At 42.8% G+C, this 22,057-nt stretch overlaps 1 protein-coding gene across 1 annotated transcript; it reads right to left on the bottom strand.

Annotated features, from left to right (window-relative positions):
- Window positions 1–717: 717 nt before the first annotated feature.
- nol7 (nucleolar protein 7) lies at window positions 718–21,827 on the bottom strand. Its single transcript, XM_069913408.1, has 8 exons — window positions 21,632–21,827; window positions 17,387–17,447; window positions 5,299–5,354; window positions 3,676–3,707; window positions 2,461–2,539; window positions 1,580–1,698; window positions 1,422–1,493; window positions 718–984 (listed from the first exon to the last, which is right to left on the bottom strand). Exons 1-8 carry the CDS (start codon window positions 21,799–21,801, stop codon window positions 911–913), a joined length of 663 nt encoding a protein of 220 aa, XP_069769509.1. The 5' UTR covers window positions 21,802–21,827; the 3' UTR covers window positions 718–910.
- Window positions 21,828–22,057: the final 230 nt, after the last annotated feature.

The raw sequence follows: 22,057 nt of genomic DNA, 5'->3' as shown, positions 1-22,057 counted from the left end.
TTTTGCTGCCTTTGTTACTCTATGGGTACAGAGCTCACATGACAATTGGCTCTCTAGTGTGTGGTCCTATCTATTTGTCATCTTGCCCATTTCCACTTCTTGGCAAGTTAGGCAAGTCTTAACATGCATTTCAATCTGACCTCTCTTCCAAAGAATTCTTACAAGTTACCTCTGGAGTCTTTCTAATACAATAACAGCAACATCCTCGGTATCCAGCACCTAATAGGGATTGTGGATACCAGAAACACACCCTTACACTGCCTAACTAATACACCTGTATTAAGAATAAAAGACAGTACAAAATGTATAGAAATTTGAACCTCGGTTGCTAAAACAGCATTGTGTTATCCATGCTGCCTCCACACACAAGTTTGCAAAGACTCTCACTAGGCAGAGACTTTGGGAATCTAACTTGCAAATTTAAATGCTGCATCTTATTACATTCACTTTGTTGGTTTGGTCATAACCTGTCCAACATGGAAGCGGCAACCATGAAGGCTAAAACCAACATAAGCTTGCAAACTCTGTTTTAGATGTACATTTTTAACTAATTAGTAACCATACACAAATTAATCGCATGTTATGAACAATCAAATGCCAAGTTCTTTTCTGATCCTCTTGCATCCACACCATTGCTAAATGAACTAATGTGCTCACTTTTAAAGAGACATTCAAAGTGTCATTACTTAAGAATAATAGTCAGGTAAAGACAATAGAGGCAGTAGCATGAAATATTTAATGGATATTATAAATTGTCTAAGATATTCCACTTTGTACCGAAGGATCTCTGCTCTTCTAGAGAGCTAAGGCAAACACTGATGTGTTGAGAACATTCAGTTTGTTTCCAGCTCCAGAAACCACCCATTTCATTTCTATAAGAATCAATGTGGACTTTAGTTTTCTCAGTCACTCAGCTTCCAACCGGGCAATGTTTCTGCAACCATGATCTGCAGTACTTTGTAGCTGCTCGTTTTTTTCTTTGACCTGGGGAGTGCAAATCAACATTAAGAGGGAACGTTGGTTGTCACAAAGGAAGAAACTAAACTCAATCATAATAGATGTGCATGCATGCACCCACTGGTGCCCCATTTGGCAATAGCCTGCAAAGCACTGACCACGGACGATCACCTGTACTTTGAAAATACATTTCTTGGATGCAAATCCTTGCCCTCTACTGGGAAGCTGCACCTGGCTGGTACAGTGAGTGTGGACATAGCTTGAATTATACAGTCTCTCTCACCTTTTTTTTAGTTCCTCAACCCACATATTTCTCTACAGCAACCTGTACTTTTGATATTAATCAGATGTCCATCTGGCAAGATCAGCATAATCTTTGGACATTGAGGCACATTCACTTGATACTGAGCATCTATCCAGTTTTGAAACTTATTTAAATAATAGACAAGTGAATACCTACTTACCCCAAGATGAGTCAACAAATTGCATTGCAGCTTTGTGAACATTTTTATTTGCATATGAATAATATTCTTTGACTGTAGATTAAAAAAAAAACAAAACATCAAAATGACAGTCGAAAGGTGAAAGAACATATGTGAATTGAATACAAAAATACAATTACCACTGGTTCGGTTTCTGGTGCCATAGAGTTGATTCCTAATGAAAGCTTTAGCTTTTCTGACCTGATATTTTGCTTTATCATAATCCTTTAATCGAACAGCCTTATACCTCCCTTTCCACCTATGAGAGAAACAGTTGACAATGTAAAATAATGCATGACAATTCTTAATTTAAAAAATCCTGCGACTAAATTATTTAATACCGTTTATTAGCTAACTACATCAATTTCTTAATTTCCATCAGCAGAATCTTTTCCAACAAAGCAAAGCAGTTTTTTTTGTTACTCTTGGAAATTGGATGACTATAATTTGTTCTTGAAGCTCGTAACAGGCACCATAGCAGGGCATAGCTTTGTAGCAAAAACTACCAGAGCTCAGAGATTTCGATACTCAAAATTCCAGCTATTTAATTTACACCAGCTGATTACCAATAAAGAAAATAAATTGATGCCTTACACTTCACTGTGTTGGAATTATGCAAAACAATTTTAAAACTAAAACGGGGCTGATATTGTAACCAAGTTAAAATGCGGGTCTGCATCTTTAATAAAATCTAGTTCTTGGAAACATTTTGATTCTTGTATCACAACTGGCAAAAAAAAGTTTATGAACTGCCTCTGTTGTTTGCAATTGTACAAGATAAAAATAATAGAGCTTTTTGGTATGATATGGAGCTTTGTTAATCAAAGGCGCCCAAATGTACAAGTCAACTGACACATTTGTGCTCAGGACAGATTGCATTGTGTAGTTCTAGCTCAGCACTTGTGTTAATATTTACAACATTGGTAAGATGTTACATGGAAAAAAAATACACGAATATGTGAGAATGCACATTATTTTTATAGGATTAGAAGCCTGGCTTTGCCTTTGTGGAATCAGTTACCTGATATTTCTATATTCTTCAACATCTTCCTCCAATCCACTGTCTTGCTCAAGATTCTGGACAAAAGCAGGAGCACGTCCTTTAAACAAAACATTTTAAAAGGCCAAATAAAATAAAGCTGAGCAACTCCCCAGAAAATTTTAATTTCATTGGATTAAGAATCATCATCGATCTAAAACCTATCAGTGCACTATGGATGTAACTAGTGAATGCTTACACAAACTGAATGTATAAAATATTTTTAGCTTAAACTAAGGATGTTATTTTATTTCATGAAAAGAATACCAACTTCTATTTGGTGAAAAGTCTGTAAAGCATTCCAGAATGTAATTAGCCAAAAATATACATCAAATCACAGGAGGTATAGACCAGAGTTCAATTTTCAGAAGAGCTCAAGTGGAAGTAAATGGTGGAAAACCAGAAAATATTTCACAGGGCCAAGCTTCAATAACTAATAATGACGAGTTGAGAAGGCCATCTTAGGTGAGAAGGTTAGAACTGAAGGTATTTTAAAATGGAAACAGGCTAAAAAAAATGGATTTAAATACGAGAATATAAATAAAAGTTTTAAATCAATGTATAAAAGTTTTAAATCAATGTAATTGGAAGATGCAAGTGACAAAGTACAGGAGAGGATGTCTAAACAATCAAACCTTCATTGTGTAAGTTACATTTTTAAAATATTAAAAATGTGACTCACTAGTATGAAATCTGCTCTATTTTAAATTATCGTAAAAACTAAATGTTGTACATCATACAGAGAAACACCGAGGACATTATCAGTTCCAATCTTGGTACATTCATTTATTTTCAATACAACTTTAGCAATCGTGGACTCATTTAAATTTACCCAAAAAGTATCATTAACAGTCCACGTAATAATGTATAGCAAATTACTTCTATTCATAACGTGATCAGGATAACAGGCATTTATTTTCTACAGCTCTGCATTGTGTCCACTAATCAATATTATCTTCAAAAGTCAGATAGAAGGCTTCAGACTGCTGAAAACATAGGACATTAAAAAGATGCTCGAGGTGTGTTGCTGTACAAATGACATATTGAAAACCATCAAGGCATGAGAGAACAAACTCAGTTGCAGGTCTATTTAAATTGGAAGAACTTCAAGTTGAAATAAATCAGATCCCAGATGGGTTAAAAAAGTTACATAATACATGCCAAAGATCCAATTAAGTTAGTTGGCTTTGTTACTACCTTTTTTACTGGTAATGGGTGCCTGGGCATTCCTGGAAGATACAACATTTTCAGTAAATGGTCAGCAGCAACAACAGTTTAGAACAGATGAATCAACAGAAGGTTAAAAATTGAAATTAAACTATGCATATTCTTCAAATGCAAAATATTTTTCATCATTACAGAAATTATTCTTAGATGGGCAAGGAATAGCAAATGGAATTTAATTTTGACATATGAATGAAAGAGCCCTGCAGACTATTGAAGAGCAGAGATCGAGAGGGGTATAGATCCTTGAAGGTGGTGACTTAGAGGAACAGGCTGGTGAAAAAGTGTTTAGCACGCTCACCTTCATTGGGTGGGATACAAGATAAAATTTGGGACCTCACGATTCAGCTGTACAAGGTGTTGGGAACACACATGAACTACTGTACGCTGTTCTAGTTGGCCAGCTATAGGAGGTTAACAGGTGATAGAGGTGCAGAGAAGATTCACCAGGATGCTACTGGGACTGGAGGGCTTGAGTTATAGGGAAAGGTTGGATCTTTATTCCCTACACATAAGAGCATGCAAAGTGACCTTTAATAAAGTCATGAGCAGCATGGATAAGGCGAATGTTCACATATCTATTTTTCAAAGTAGATCATTCTAAAACCAGTAGGTAGATGTTCAAGGTGAGTGGAGAGAGATTTAAGAGGTATCTGAGGGGCAAGTTTTTCCACTTAGAGGGTGATCCATATCTGGAACGGGCTGCCAGAGGAAACTGGAGGTGGAGACATAGGAACATAGGAAGTAGGAACAGGAGTAGGCCAAAAATGGCCCATCGAGCCTGCTCCGCCATTCAATAAGATCATGGCTGATCTAATTTATGACCTAACTCCACCTACCTGCCTTCTTCCCATATCCCCTAATTCCTCTATCATGTAAAAATTTATCTAACTGAATTTTAAATATGTTTAATGAAGCAGCCTCAACCACTTCCCTGGTTAGAGAATTCCAAACATTCACTACTCTCTGGGAAAAACTATTTTTCCTCATCTCTGTCCTAAATCTACTCCCCCAAATCTTGAGACTGTGTCCTCTCATTTTAGTTTCCCCGGCAATCAAAAGACATTTGGACATATTTATGAATAGAATGGACTTGGAACTATATGGATCAAATGTTGGCAAATAGAACTAGCACAGAATGCCAACTTGGTCAACATGGGCAAGTTGAGCCAAAGGGCCAGTTTCACCTTGTAAAACTCTGTCTAAATGTAACTTATAATATTCAAGTAATCTAGTTTTACCCTTATTCTAGAAGGAACAAGCCACCCAAGTATTTACCCACACACAGATGCAACTATAGCTTTGTATAGTTTTAAAAGTGTTAGCTAGGCCATAATTCCCTTAATTCCCCAGCAGAATGCTGATACAAAATCAGGTCAAGAATAAAATATAATTAATATCGAAAGCTTAATGGCTTTAACTTGACCATCCTAACTGCTTAGATTGTAAAATCTATATGGCAATGTCACCATTTAAATAAAGAACCTTTGCAACAGAAATAGATCAATCACAAACCAAAATTAGTAACTGATTAGCAATGATAAATGTATTTGATACAAAAATAAAAAGGTGATTGTTAAAGAAATTATTCCTTACATTCTTGGAAGTGAAGCAATCTCTTGAAGAATATCATTTGGTATCATCTTGCGTTTCTGTTTTAATAATCATCAAAATAAAGGAAAAAAGCTTAGCAAACAATTCTGACCGTACCATCTGCTATAAAACTGATCATTTGTTTAATGTATGCCTTGCTAGAAAGGTCAGCATTTATTGCCCATTCTTTTTGTGCAGGGAAGGCTGTAGTGAGCTGTCTCCTTGAGCTACCTGTATTTTTAATGAGTGCTCCCAGAATACGATGCATTCCAATCCAGTGATAAAGGAGCACTGGCAATATAGATCTAAGATGGAGGGAAAATTGCAAGTGGTGATGTTCTCACGTGCCTTCTCCCTTTCTCCTTGCTGTTATTGTGTTGGCAAGTAACCACAGTGCTTTTAGTAGACAGTACACAATGCATCTGCAGCACACTGATGGCAGATGGGATCTCAATCACAAGGACTGATTTGTCCTTGATGGAGTTCCACCCATGCAGCAGGGGAAAGAGCACACCAATTACACTCCGCATAAAATGACCCTGGAAAATAATTCCTCAAAGCAGAACTTTTCTGCTCATTTAGTCAGTATTTAAGTGGCTGATACAATTAAGTTTTGAGTCATTGAGAGCAAGATATCAAAGATGGAAGATATCAGAGATATACTGTCACTGAATGTCTAAGCAATTAAATTTTGTCCTGCAGTTTACAGTGACTGTCTGCACTTGTTGCAGAAATGTTACCTCACACTATTACTCATGCATATTTGCTGCATTATCTATATATAACCATTTACAGCACAGAAACAGGCCAGTTTGGCCCAACTAGTCCGTGCCGAACATCTCTCACCTAGTCCCATTGACCAGCATTTGGCCCATAACTCACCACACTTCTCCCGTCCATATACCTATTCAACCTTTACTTGAATATCAACATCGATCTCGCTTCTACCACCACTGCTGGAAGTTCATTCCATACCCCCACCACCCTCTGGGGAAGAAATTCCCCCTTATGTTTCCCATAAACTTTTCCCATTTTACTCTCAATCCATGCCCTCTTGTTTGAATCTCAGTGGAAAAAGCCTATCTACATTGACTCTATCTTTCCCCCTTATAATTTTTGAATAACTCTATCAAATCATCCCTCAACCTTCTACACTCCAGAGAATAAAGCCCCAATCTGCTCAACCTTTCCCTACAAGTCAAAAGCTGAAACCCTGGCAACATTCTCGTAAATCTCCTCTGCACTCTATACTGTTTATATCCTTCCTGTAATTCGGCGACCAAAACTGCACACAATATTCCAAATTTGGCCTCATTAATGCCTTATACAATTTCAACATAACATCCCAACTCTTGTGTTCTATACTCTGATTTATGAAAGCCAGCATACTAAATGCCTTCTTCACCACCCTTTCCACATGATCCAACTTTCAGAGAATTATGTACCATGACTCCTAAATCCCTTTGTTCCACTGCACTCCTCAATTGTCTACCATTTAACATGTATGTCCTATTTTGATTTGTTCTACCAAAATGTAGCACCTCACATTTATCAGTATCAAACTTCATCTGCCATCTTTCAGCCCACTCTTCGAACTGTCCTATATCAACCTGTACGCTTTGATAATCTTTCTCACTGTCCACAACACCACCAACCTTTGTATCATTTGCAAATTTATTAACCCAATTTGCCACCCTATCATCTAGATCACACATGTCAAATTTAGCCCGCGATATAATTATATTTGGCCCGCAAGATCATTTCAAAAATGTATTAGAGGTGGCCCGCTGGCCGCCGCGCCAGTATAGCGCATGCACAGTAATACAACAAATCCCAGAATGCATTGGCGTCAGCCTGCTAATCGCCCCCACCTCCTCTGTTTACGTTGCAGGGTCTCACCGTGGACTCTGGTTTTGGGGCCTGGCCGGTGTCAGGGGAAGCCAAGGCCGCTTCCCAGCGCCCGGAACCGGAGGCCTCGGGCCTGAACTCGCAAGGACCGTTGCCCACTCCCCCTCCCTGCCACAGGCCGATCCGTGACTCACGGTGACGGGGCCGCTGATCCGCCGAGATGCCGCCCTGCAGCGAGAGCCGATGCCCCCGCACTGTCGTTGTCCAACCCGATCGCCCGCAAACCCCGCCCTCCCGCACACAAGCCTGAGTAAGGATTATGAACTTTAATCTCAGGATAAAATGATTTTCCAATAGTTTCATGTCACAGTGATAAATATATTCCTGGTTAAAAATGGTCCTGCACCTGGATACAAGCTCATCAGGCATAAAACTTGAAAAGTGTGTAAATCAAAGGATATCTGTACCAATGGAAAAAGGGCATGGCAAATAACCCTGCTAGAGTTCATGCCCACAATCAGTCACCCATTTGATTGTATCAGGAATCATGTTATTCTCCCACATTCTAAATAGCCCTCAGATTTTACTATTCGACAGCACACTAGCAACATTTGACAAATCCTCTATAGAGAAATATTATTTATTGAATATTTTATTTCTCATTTGTTAATGCTTCTGGAAAGAGTTTATCCAAAACTATTATTAAACATTTATTTTAATAAGAAAAAGTTTAACATTACATATGTTGAAAGAAGAGAAAACATGCAGATGTTGTTGAAAATTTTCAATAAATATTTAGTTCGGCCCTCGACTTAGTCCAAGTTTTTAATTTTGGCCCTCCGTGAATTTGAGTTTGACCCCCGTTATCTAGATTGTTAAAGGACAAACAGCAGTGGACCTGGTACCGATCCCTGAGGCACTCCACTCGTCACTGTCCTCCAATTCGACAATTTTCCATCATTAGTCTCTGGCATCTCCCATCCAACCACTGTTGAATCCATTTCACTACTTCATCATTAATACCCAATGCTTCCACCTTCCTTACTAACCTCTTATGAGGAACCTTACTAAAGTCCAAATAGACAACATCCATTGCCTTCACCTCATCAACCTTTTAAGTAACCTTCTCGAAAAACTAAGATTTGTTAGACATGATCTACCACGCACAAAACTTTGCTGACGATTCAGAATCAATCCCTGTCTTTCCAAATAGTTGTACATACCATCTCTAAGAATACCTTCCATTAATTTACCCACCTCTAACGTCAGGCCTATATTTACCAGGTTTACTTTTGGATCCTTTTTTGAACAACGGAACAACATGAGCCATCCTCCAGTCTTCCGGCACTTCCCCCATGGCCAGTGATATTTTAAATATTTCTGTCAACTATTTGTTCACTAACCTCCCTCAGAGTCCTAGGGAATATTTTGTCAGGACCTGGAGATTTATTCACCTTGATCTTTTTCAATATAACCAGCACTCTTTGGCTTGGCTTCGCGGACGAAGATTTATGGAGGGGGTAAAAAGTCCACGTCAGCTGCAGGCTCGTTTGTGGCTGACAAACCAGCACTACCTCCTCATTAATTCTTATATGAGCTCCCTACCACATTTCTTCACTTCATCTGGCTCAATATTCTTTTCCTTAGAGAATATTGAAGAAAAAAAGTTTAAAATTTCACCCACCTCCTCTGGCTTCTCACAGAGCCTACCCCCCTCATCTTCAAGGGGTCCAATTTTATCCCTCACTATATTTTTATTTTTAATGTACCTATAGAAATCCTTTGGATTTATTTTTATTGCCAAAGTAGTTTCATATCTCCTTCTAGTTTCCTCAAGATTTTTTTTCCACGCTCCTTATATTCCTCAAGCAGTTCATCCATTCCCTGCTGTTTATACCTGTGTACACATCCCTCTTCCTCTGAACCAAGTTCCCAATATCCTTTGAAAACCAAGGCTCCCTACAATTTCTAACATTTCCTTTAATCCTCATAGGAACATATCAACTGCACTCTCAGAATTTCTCCTTTGAATATCCTCCATTTATCTACTACATTCTTCCCTGAAAATATCTTATCCCAATCCACACCCTCCAAATCTTTTCTCATCCCCTCGAAATTTGTTCTCTTCCAATCCAGAATCTCAACCTTTGGCCCACCTCTATTCTTTTCCCTACTAGCCTAAAACTAATAGTATTGTGATCATTAGACCCAAAATGTTCCCCAACAAAAACTGTCACTTGACCTATCTCGTTCCCCAATAAGAGATCCAATACTGCCCACTCTTGAGTCGGTTCTTCTACGTATTGATTAAGAAAACTTTTCTGAACAAACTCTACCCCATCCAGCCCTCTTACTGTATAGGCGTCTCAGTTAATGTTTGGAAAGTTGAAATCTCCCTCAACCACTACCTTGTGTTTATTACACATATACGCAATCTCCTTACAAATTTGCTCCTTGAAATCCCTCAGCCCATTTGGTGGTCTATAATACACTCCCATTAATGTATTCATGCCTCTGCCATTCCTCAATTCTCCCCAAATAGCCTCATTGGACAATCCCACCAAAGCACAGCACTGCTGTAATGTTCTCTCTAATAGGCAATGCATCTCCTTCACCTTTTATCCTCCCTGTTCTATCATGCCTAAAACAACAGAATCCTGGAATATTTAACTGCCAAACATGTCCTTCCTGCAACCAAGTTTCACTGATGGCCACAATATCATATTTCCATGTGGCCATCCATGCCTTAAGCTCATCCTCCTTATTTACAATACTCCTTGCACTAAAATATATGCACTTGAGAGACTGTCCTCCACATATACTCCATTTATATTTCTGTTCTGTTCGCTCCATTCCTTCCAATCTAGGTGTTCTTCCTCCCTATTCTCTGCACTCTCATTCGGATTCCCACCCTTCTGCCAAACTAGTTTAAATCCTCCCCAACAGCTCCAGCAAACCTGCCTGCCAGGATATTGGTTCCCCCTCCAGTTCAAGTGCAGCCCGTCCCTTTTGTACAGGTCTGACTTGCCCCAGAAGAGATCCCAATGATCCAGAAACCTAAACCCCTGCCCCCTGCACCAGCTCCTGAGCCATACATTCATCCTATTTCTACTCTCACTAGCGCGTGGCACAGGCAGCAATCCTGAGATTGCCATTCTTGAGGTCCTGTTTCTGAATGGACATTTTGCAAATAAATGTGATAAGATCATTAATAAACATCTGTGGCAGTGCACATTGTGACACAGGCGAACTGGCTCCGTGTCTGTCATGGCCGCGGCAGCGGAGCAGCCGTGTCAAGGTGGCGTCGCCGGGTTTTGCTTCCCTTGTGGGTAGAGGGGCCACGCACATGCACTCGGCTATGTTGTCGCATCACTGCCAGTGCAGGGGCGGTACTTGACAGCCATCTTATAAGGCACAGTGTGGGGTTTTTTAAAATAAATTGTTGGAAATTAAACTGACTCCAGCGTGTAGCTTTGTTCTCATTTCCTCTTCATAGCTACTGCTATAATTGGTGACCCCGGCAAGCCCAAACAATTCTGGATTCTCTACTATGGACATTAACAGCAGTTAACGCAGTGGCTATGAAACTACTGCCCTTCTGGACGCTTCGCCCACGCACTTGTTTCGGGCAAGCGGAAGCACAATTCCACCTTTGGCAGATCACTTCCAACTCGACAACGTTCTACCACGTCGTCAGCACCCTCGACTAAGAGACCACAGCCAGAGTGGACGACCTGATACACAGCCCTCCAGAGGAAAGTAAATACCTAGCTCTCAAGAAGTTCCTCTTAAGTACCTTCGGCCTGTTCAGGCGCCAGCATGCCGCCAGCCTCATGCACCTAGGTGGCCTGGCAGACAGAACACCATCCGCCCCCATGGACAAAATGCTCATGCCGGCACAGGGCCACAAGCTGTGCCTCATGTTTGAGCAGGCTTTCCTGGAGCAGATGTTGGATGACATACAGGTCCTGTTAGCAGATGAGGATTTCTCGGACCCAGGCAAGACCGTGGCGAGAGCAGATGTCCTGTGGCGCATGAAATGCAAAAACGAGTTTGCCATGAACCAGGTGTCTCCCCCTAACCCCAACTGGGCACAACCGCATCCCAGCAAGCTGGAAGAGGCACCAAACACTGCCTGGTGTTTTTATCACCAATGCTGTGGGGCACACACACATAAATGCAGGCAACCCTGTTCATTTCCGAAAAACGGCCAGGCCAGTCGCTGCTAATGGCCGCGACAGCTGGCCACATCAATAGCGTCCTGCATGTCACCGATAAAGTTAGTGGCCAACGGTTCCTGACCCACACGGGCATTGAACTCAGTGTCATTCTGCCAACCGCACTGGAGATGCAAATGCGACCACGAAGCCCCACGCTCCAGGAGGCAAATAACACCATCATCAAAACATTTGGCATGTGCAATGTGCAAATACAGCTCAGCAATGAGAGAACCCGGTGGAAATTCACACTAGCTGCTGTGGGAACATCACTCTTCAACGCTGATTTCCTTCAGGGGCACAGCCTGCTGATGGATGTGAAAGTCAAACGCCTAGTGGACACCCGGACTTTCCAGACCGTCTAACTCGAAGCTACAGCTGCCCGCAACCCAGGTGTGGACACAGTAAACACCCCCCAAGGATGAGTATAACCACATCTTGGATGAATTCCCGGCTTTCCTCAGACCATCATGCCACAACACGGGGTGCTACACCACATACTGACCCAGGCGCCCCCACTCCATACAAAGCCAGGAGACTCACCCCCCCCCCCAAACAAACTGCAGTTGGCCAAAGAGGAATTTTCCTGGGTGCAAGAGTTGGGCACAGTCCACAGGTCCGACAGTCCATGGGCGTCCCCATTACACATGGTCCCCAAGTCCTTGAGCAGTTGGCGGCCCTGTGGGGATTACCACCGCCTTAACATTTCCACTACACCCGACCGCTACCCAGACCCACACATACAGGACTTCACGGCCAACCTTCAGGGTGCAAATGTGTTCTCCGAAGTTGATTTGGAACACGACTATCACTAAATCCCAGTCCACCCAGACAACATTGGCAAGAAGGCTATCATCACCCCCTTTGGATTTTTCGTATTCCTCTGCATGCCTTTTGGTTGCAAGAACGCGGCACAAACCTTTTAGCGCTTGATGGACGTGGTGGGCAGAGACTTGGACTTTGTGTTCGTCTACCTGGATGACATTCTCATCACAAGCAAAGACCATCTCCACAGACTTTGACTCCCGGTCAACATGGCGAAGTGCCAACTCAGGAAAGACTCCATGCAGTTCCTGGGCCACACTATCACAGTGAATGGGGCAGCACCATCGGCAGAAGGTCGCAGCCATATGCCACTTTGCCCTCCCTGACACCCTCAAAGGCATCCAGGAATTCACAAGAATGGTCAACTTCTACAACCGATTCATTCCAGGGGTGGTCCGCATCATGAGACCATTGTTCACTATGATATCAGCCAAAAGCAAGACCCTAGCGTGGAAGGAGGAGGCCAGCGCAGCTTTCACCGTGATGAAGAACGCCCTGGCTAACGCCACCATGCTAGTTCATTCCAGATCTGACGTACCCACGGCACTTAACGTAGATGTATCAGCAACAGCCACCGGGGGCATCCTTGAACAATTGTCGAAGGTCAATGGAGGCCTCTGGGCTTTTTCAGCCATCATCTGTGCACCCCCCCACTCCGTACTTAAATACAGCGCGTTCGACAGGGAGCTCTTGGCACTTTACCAGGCTATCAAGCACTTTTGATATTTCCTGGAGGGGAGGCCATTCACGAACCACAACCCCCTCATCCATGCCTTTGCCATGGCCAAAGACCCCTGGTCAGCGTGCTAACAATGTCACCACTGCCATCCGGCACTTCGCCGGCAAGGACAACATCGTGGCCAACACACTCTCCCGACCTGCCATCCAGTCCTTATCCCCCAGGCTGGACTATTCCCGGCTGGTACAGGCCCAAAAGGAGGACGAGGAGACATAGACTTTCCACACAGCCATCACTGGCCTCCGCTTCAAAGCCCTCAGCCTGCCAGACAGCCCCAACATACTCCTGTGCGATGTCTTCATTGGCACACAGCGCCCGGTAGTGCCTTAGCAATGGAAGCACCAAATTTTCAAGGCTGTGCGCAACCTCACAAACCTGTCCATAAAAACCATAACCCTTGTGGTAGGGGAGAATTTCGTGTGGCACAGTCTGAGAAAACAAGTTGTGCAGGTGGACTTTGGCATCCAAAGTCCACCATCACGTCAAGACCCCAGTCCACCAGTTCGACCCTCCGAAGAGATGGTTCAAACATATACACATCGACATCGTAGCCCCACTCCCCATCTCTCAGGACACCGGTACCTTTTCGGAGTAATAGATTGCTCCACGAGATGGCCGGAGGCCATTCCTCTAAAGGACACCTCAACCAATTCCTGCGCCAGGGCACTACTCACGCATTGGATCACGAGGTTTGGGGAACCAGCCCACATAACCACTGACAAAGGAGCATAGTTTACATCAGCACTATGGACGCAGTTTGCCACGCTTATGGGTATCAAGCTGCACCACAACCCTCATAGCCCATTTAAATGGCCCCAATTGGGTGGAAGAGCTCCCCTGGGTCCTACTAGGCATCAGAATGGCACCTAAAGAGGATCTACAGGCATCCTCAGCTGAATTGGTTTACAGCGCCCCGCTAACCTTGTCAGGCAAATTCTTCCCACTGTCCCAAGATTCAGGCACTGAGGGGAAGACATTGTTACAGGACCTACAAGATAGGTTAGCCTTGTTTGCACCCCTCCCCCCACCCTCACACCATGGATGCCAACTGGCGTCCATCACCAAAGACTTATCAGGCACGTCAAGGTGGCGCCTCCGGGTTTTGCTTCCCTTGTGGGTGGAGGCCGTGCACATGCACTCAACTGCGTTGTCACGTCACCACCAGTGCAGGGGCAGAACCTAAGGCGCAGCGCTGGTTTTTTTAAATTAAACCGATGGAAATAAAACTGACCCCAGCGTGCAGTTCTGTTCTCGTTTCCTCCTCATAGCTATCGCTGTACAACCCCATTTTTGAGGTTTGGAAGTAAATTCATTGGTGAAGCTGCCAGAGATGGTTGAATGCCGGACAATGTCCTGACGAACGTCAGCAGTTATGTCCTGAGTCTCAGATGTATGCCATAAAACAACCATCTCCATCTTTTCAGATTATGACTCCAAACAGATGAGCATTTCCCCCTCAATTTCAACTCTATCAGAACTCTCCAATGAAACATTTACCCAAACACCACCGTAATATTAAAGTGCCAATCGCTTTCAACTCTGGGATTCGGCTCTTTGGACAAAGAGACAGAAGGTATGCAATCGAACGGCACCAACTGCAATTTCCTGCTTATCATTCAAGACTTATACAAACCCACAAATTAGGAGCTAAGTAAGCCACTCAGATTCTCCAGTATGCTCTGCCATTTAAAAAAAATTGTAAACTCAGTTCTGCATTTCTGTCTACCTTCCACCCAAATACATATTAAGAATCTAATACACCTCCCTCAAACATATTCAAACTCTGCTTTTTCCAATCTTTGAGGAAGAGTTACAAGGACTCTCAATTCTGAATGAAGGGCAAAAGATCTTGTATTTTAAGTGGTCATCTTCTGCACATCCACTGGTCAAGACCCTCAAACTCTTATACACTTCAGTTAAGACTCTCACTTCTTAAACTCCAGGTTTAAATTCTAGCCTTTATATTTTGGGTCCAAATAAATGCAGATATGAGCTGTAATTTTGAGGCAAGATGAAGTGATTACTCTTGACAACAATTGAGTGAAAGCAACATTAAAGAGCTTTAGTGTAACTGAACTGAATGAAATTAAAAGAACTTCCACTGGCAGGATAAACATTTTGCATTTCAGCACATTGACTTGATACAACAGCCGCAGATGCTTCCTCATGAAAATTAGAAGTAGCTTGTTTTCTCAATGGTTGCATTAAATAAAGCAGTTCTGCTCTTGTAAAGCAGGACCCAGATAGCATTCAAATTGGAAAGAATGTTTGTACCACACATGTGCCAAGCACCAACCATCCACAAACTCACCTTTCTGAGACACCCAAAAACATAATTGTCACCAAATTTCCCATCATCATCGTTTGGGTCAATGACCAGAAACTTAATTGAAGAAACACAAATTGTCATGACAGGAGCAACTTGGAAACAAAAGCACCTATTCACCATTCACATTGAATACCATGGAGCACTATGCACTTTTCTGCAAAAAAATCCAGGTTTAACAACACCAAAGCTTGACACCATCCAACCCATCATTAGCTTCCTGAGCAGTTGGGGGAAGAGAAATAAATGCTGGCTGACTGCCTTTGCCAGTTACACTCACATCGCATTTAGTGTTGATCTGGGGTATTCGCACTGTTACACAAATATGGGGAATCATATGAGATAGGAACAATGATAACAAAACACATCTTGAAGAAGCCATTGGTAAAGGACGGATTCTTGTATATTTATCTTTGTGGTGGCTCACCCACGCCACAGGCTAACTGACTCATGGAGTCATAGGCAAGTCTGCAGCAGATCCGACTGTGAGAGCACAGGGTGTGGGGTAAGCCCACAGCCTGGCGCCCGATGTCATAAAGGTCCCAGGAATCACAAAATTCATTGGGTTCTAAGGGATTTAAGCATGCACAAGAGGCCTACTAAAGTCAGTTGGTTCAACTCTGCGTGGTTCTTTTACTCTCTGCGTGCCTAGTACGACTGCATTGGTGACCCTAATAGTCCAAATGGCATTTGGACACAACAATGACTGACCCAAGCAGGCAGAATGCAGTTTCACTGAAACTGCCCATTTTCTGCAGCTGCAGGTCTGGGTTCCAGGTCAGGCAAATCATCTTGGACACCACAAAGTACTACTATGTGGTCGGTTCACCCGACCAGGAAACAACAGGCCATACCATCGACTTCCTAAATCAACCATTGGTTGTGGACAGGTATGAAACAATCAAGGCGGTCCTGATCCGTACTTTTGTCCTTTCCCACCATTAGCACACAGAACGGTTGCTCTACATGGATGGCCTAGGCGACTGCATGCCATCGGCCTTAATGCTGGCACTAGCAGATGGCTATAAACCATATTTACAGTTCAAACAAGTCTTTCTTGAGCAGGTGTCAGAAAGATATCTGCCTCCTCAAGCCTGACAAGCTTGCTCCACCATTCATCTACCTGCCTTTTCCACATATTCCTTAATTTCCCTACTATGTAAAAAAAATCTATCCAACTTGTCTTAAATATATTTACTGAGGTAGCCTCCACTGCTTCAATGGGCAGTACATTCCATAGATGCACCACTCTCCAGGAAAAAACAGTTCCTCATTTCAGTCCTAAATCTACTACCCTGAATCTTGAGGCTATGTCCCCTAGTTCTAGTCTCCCCCATCAATGGAAATAACCTACCTGCCTCTATCTTATCTATGCCTTTCATAATTTTATTGATTTTATATGAGCCCCTCTCATTCTTCTAAATTTCAATGAATACAATCCCAGAGCACTCAATTTCTCCTCATAGGCATCTATCTATGGAATCAACTGGGTGAACCTCCTCTGGACCCCTTCCAAAGCCAGAACATCCTTCCTCAAGTAAGGAGACCAGAACAGTACACAGTACTCTATATATGGCCTCACTAATACCTTGTACATTTGCAGCATAATCTCCCTGCTCCTAAATTTAATCTCTAGCAATGAAGGCCAATACTCCATTTACCTTCCTGACAGCCCTGCTGCACCTATAAACCAACCTATTATGATTCATGGACAAGCATTCCCAAGTCTTTCTGCATGGCAGCAGGCTGCAATCACTCTCCATTTGGTCACCACACTGCAGAAAATAGTTTGTGTGTTCTCCCCATTTCTGCGTGGGTTTCCTCTGGGGACTCCAGTTTCCACCCATCATTCAAAATGTACCAGGGGGGTGTAGGTTAATGGGGTGTAAATTGGGCGGCACAAAATGGCCTGGTTACCGTGCTGTATGTCTAAATTTAAAATTGAGAAGTCTTAAATGCTACTACTGTATGTAAAAAAGCATATTTTTAAAGCCAATTATTTATGAACCCCTAGCTTTGGATTCATTCTTGGATGGAAGTTTTCTCCCCACATCTCTAGCATTTTAAAGACATATTCCAAGTCCTCTTCTGATTAAAGCCAGTCCCCCTCTGGTGCAATGAATCAAATTCCTTTACCTTCTGATCTCTGAACAGCTCCATTTTTCTTTTTCTTTTTTCCTTCACCAAGGCTTTGTCTCTGAAAAGCACAATTAAAAGTATAAATAGTAATTCATTTCTGTTAAAAGTCTCCCTCTCACAAATGTGGATTCCTTTACATTAGAGAAACCAAGCTCAGATTGAGTGATCACTTTGCATGGCAAAGGGTGAGGGTGGCATCTGTACTCAGTTCGGCTGGGGTAACCCTGAGGTACCCATTCAAGATTAGTCCCACAAAGAGAGCACAGGCGTTCAGTGAAGATGTCACCCGATCTACATTTGGTCTCAGTTGCCCACCTGAGATTTGAGACTCTTATCACCCCACCCCCATTTCTCCTCTGCAAGTGGAGGTCGACGTGCCTGGCACACCTTCCTCCTCTGCATTTTGTAACTCCTACATGTTCTTCTTGGTTCCTTTGATTAGGTTTTCACTCTCTAACTACTAATATTTAGTCATTGACCAGACAACCTTGTTTTCAGCTTTATCTTCATGGTTATTCTGGCTTTACTCTATCAGCGACATCCATTCTCACACCCTCCCTGCAGTTTTACCAACCTTTGTCTCCTTCCAACTTCCTCTGGCAGCTCATTCCAGGTGCAGACTATCCTCTGAACAAAACAAAAATGACTCTTAGATCCATCCTAAATCTATCCCTTCTCATCTTAAACCTGTACTCATTAGTTCTAGAATCATCTACTGTGGGGAAAAATATCTTGTAAACTTCTATAAGACCCTCCTTTGCTCTAGGGAATAAAGTCCTATCCTGTCCAGCCTCTCCCTAAACCTCAATCCCTCCAGTCCCAGTAAAACTCCTTTGATATTCTTCCTATAACAAAACTGCACTATGTTTGGTCTCATCAATGCCTTGTACAGCTGAATCACAAGGTCCCAACTTCTGTACTTCATGCCCCACCCACTGAAGGCAAGCATGTCAAATGCCTTCTTGATTTTGTCCATCTGTTGCCTCTTTCAGGGAAGAATGCACCTGTCCCCTAGGTAACCCTGTTCTCCAACACTACCCAGGGCCCTGTGCAAGTCCTGACCTGGTATGATTATAGGTACCAAAGTGCCACACCTCACACTTGTCAAGAGTTGAATTTCGTTTGCTACTCCTTGACCCACTTATGTCTGATCTAGATCCTGTTGTAAACTTCCAAATCCTCCCTCACTATCCTCTACACCACCAATTTTATCGTCATCTGCAAATTTACTTATTATGTTAACTACATCACCATCTAAATAATTTATGTGGATGACAAAGAGCGTTACACCACTGTGGCACACCACGGACAAAGGCCTCCAATCAGAAATATCCTTCTATGGTCACCCTCTGCCTCCTTCCAGAGACAAAGTGAAGGCCAAAAATTATTCTTGTTAGAAGATATATTTGCAGTGAGAGTATGATGCTTAATTAAACACTTGAAGCAATATCAAATTCTGAACCTCAGATGTCAAAACTAAAAAAAAAATCGGTAGATGACAATATCACTTAGTGTCATTGTGAAATTAATTGACAAAGTGTTTCCTGAAACAAACATTAAACAAGAAATAAAACCAATTGAAGTGATGCAGATATCAGAACCTGAAAGGAGTCAATGTTCTACACAACTCCAATGGAACTCAATTTTTGACCATGCATATTACACCCTCTAGATTTAACAATTTCAAAAAATAAATCATCTTCTTTCATTTTCAACATCTCTGGATCAATCTTGTTTTTTTTAAAAACATCTTATCATCTATTTGGCATGCTATATCATCCCTTTAGCCAATTAAATTTCAATCTTATTTTCCCTCCATTTTCAAAGTATTAAAATTTATTATAATTTAAAGCAAATTCATCATGTTAGTGCAAAGTATTTCTGATTTGCCAAGTATTTGCTTCTATTTTTGATTCCAATGCCTGCAATTTTTTTTTAAAAACTGGGGACAGTAAAATCCCATTTATCCGGAATTCAAGAAACCAGCAAAAAAAATTACACAAAACAAATAAGTAAAAAATGAGTTTCAAATTGGCATGCCCCCCACCCCCCATTGGTTAGTTCACCAATCCATGCACCAATCTCAAGCAACCAGAAAACTCACTTATCTGGCACCTACCAATCCCCTTAGGTGCCAGATTCCTTTTTTTTAATTGTATGCCATTTTGCATCACTCTAATTACTCCTATGGTCAATTTCATGTTCTTTATTTTTTTTCCTTTATAGTACTTTTCCTGAACAACCACATGCGTGAATTCCACAAATGTCTCCCTTCCCTTGCTCCTAATAACCTAGCTCAGCATATGTACATTAAGATTTGTTTTAATTCCATACCTAAAATTTACTGAACCATTGCACTCAGTTTCATCTGCACCCTCAAGAATCTTCACATCCTTACAAAAGTAGTGATCAGTATTTAGACCCAAACTCTTTTGTGACCAACCAGTTTCATAAAATGGTCAGCATAACTTGAGTGCTTTTATACTCTTCATTTGTGAAACACATTCCCTGTTAACCTTCAACCAGCCTTCACTCAAATGTTGATACGGGGTTATAAGGTTAGAGTGGAAAGGCAGGACAATTTCCCCCTGAAGCAGAGGAGGCTGAGGGAGGAGCACAGATAAAGTGGATGATAGTTCCCCCCTCCCCTTCCACCCCGTGTAGGAGTCTAAAACCAGGAAGCATAGGTTTGAGGGGAACAAGAAACTCTGTAGATTCTGTGATTGTACTAACTACACAAAAAGAATTGTAGATTGAAAATAAACAAAAAGGCTGGAGAAACCTTGTCAAAAAGCTTAGGCCCTCAGTGTTGGTTACAAATCATTGCCTCCTCTGGACACTACAGGACCTCCTGAGTTAGACAGATCTGCCCTGCTATTAAATCATGAGCTGATCCATTCTCCACTTAGCCCCACTGCCTGGCCTTCTCCCCATAAACTTGGCTCATCAAGAATCTATCAATCTAGGCCTTTACACCCATCTGTAGCAACAAATTCACCATGCTCTGGCGAAAGAAATTCCAATGCATCTGTTTTAAGTCGACATCCTTGAATCCTGAAGTTGTGCCCTCTTGTTGCAGATTCTCCTGCCATGTGAAACAACCTTTCTATATCAACTCTGACAATGCCTTTCAACATTCAAAATGTTTCAATGAGATCACGCCTCATTCTCCGAAATTCTGATCCGTAGTCCAAGTGCCATCAAATATTCAGGGAGAGCACCAAGGGGGTGCTTCCATGAGCATTGCCCTCCAAGTGAGGTACTGTGCCCTCCAAAGAGGGCACCAAGGGGAGCATCTGCATGGAATGTCACCCCACAAACGAGGTGGTGTGCCCCTCCTTACAGTTGCGACCTTCGCTCGTTATCAGACCTGCCCCCACCCCCCTTCTGCGTCACTAGCGGCTAATGATGCTTGACGCCATAAAAGTGTCTTGGCACCTATGTCGGAGGGGTGGATGATGGTAACAGCATCCTCCTGCCCGTTGAGTGTATTTACTAGCGTTGCACCTCCCCCTCCCCCCCAAACACGCTAATGCCCTCTTCTAGCATTCGTTCTGGCAAATATTCCTCATATAACCTTCGTTACCACAATCATCCTTGTGAGCCTCCTCTAAACCCTAATGTCAGCACATCCTTTCTTAAATGAAGTACCTAAATCTGCACACAATACTCTGTGATGGCTCATCAGTGCCTTGTAAAGCCTCAACACCACATCTCTGCTGTTATAGTCTATTCCTCTTGAAATGAATGCCAGCATTAAATTTGCCTTCTTCACCACTGACTCAACTTGCAAGTTTACTCATGGCATTCTGCTCGAGGACTCCCAGGTCTCCTTTGCATCTGGGAATTTTCAATTTTTCTCCACCACTTTTGTGTATTTAGGCATAGGTTTGAGGTGAGAGGGGGAAAATTTTAAAAGGTACGCGTTTTCTCCACAGAGGACAGGGAACCAGTTGCAGTGGGAGAAAAAATTCTAACCTTCAAAAAACATTCAGGCAGTACATGGATAGGCAAGGTTTGGAGGGCCAACGCAGGCAAATGGTCAGCATGGACCTAAAGGGCCCATGTTGTAAACACGAGGTCTCCGCGGCCGACGAAAGGTGGCAGAGCCAGGACCACAGCAATTGGCCCGCTGCTCGGAGGGGCACGGTGTCCACCGTGTTTCGGGTGTGCATGGCACCCAGGCCAGTGCCCGTCTCCAGGCCGAGCCTTCATCGCGAACTGCATTCAGCCCGGCCTCACCTCCGCGCGTTCTCCAACGCCGCTTTCACGTTCCTCTCAGCCATTTCCCGGGCACTGCTGAAGGTCACCTCATCGGGCGCATCATCCTCTTTCCCCTGGCTGGACTCGGCCGACATCTCAAACATCTCTTCCCCGGCCTGCACCGACCGCAGCAGATCCTGCGACGCCATTTTTCATGCGACTGGCGCGCTATCCCGCCCCCTGTCGGTGGGAGGTTAATTTTACAGCCTTCGGTACCGATCGGAGGTTGATTGTAGTGCCACCTGCTGGAGGGAGGACACCTTCCAACGGCTGGGGAGATGGTAAATCGGATGTGAGAGGAGATAGAGTACCTCCATGGTGATGGATGGTCCATTAACGAGCCCTCTGCTGGTGGATGGAGGTTGTTCTTACTTCAAATATATATACTTTGTTCATAATTAAAAC

Source organism: Narcine bancroftii, chromosome 1, assembly GCF_036971445.1.
Source record: "Narcine bancroftii isolate sNarBan1 chromosome 1, sNarBan1.hap1, whole genome shotgun sequence".
Taxonomy (NCBI): Eukaryota; Metazoa; Chordata; class Chondrichthyes; order Torpediniformes; family Narcinidae; genus Narcine; species Narcine bancroftii.
Note: the sequence above shows the minus strand (reverse complement) of the source record. Positions and strands in the feature narration are given on the sequence as shown.

Bases quoted from the DNA above. Each gene is read 5' to 3' on its own strand.
- nol7 (XM_069913408.1), bottom strand. From the start codon at position 21,801: ATGGCGTCGCAGGATCTGCTGCGGTCGGTGCAGGCCGGGGAAGAGATG. The intron at 3,708-5,298 runs GTAAGGAATAAT...TGTATCTTCCAG, and splicing joins ATTGCTTCACTTCCAAGAAT to GAATGCCCAGGCACCCATTA. The intron at 985-1,421 runs GTAAGTAGGTAT...TGCACTCCCCAG, and splicing joins ATTTGTTGACTCATCTTGGG to GTCAAAGAAAAAAACGAGCA.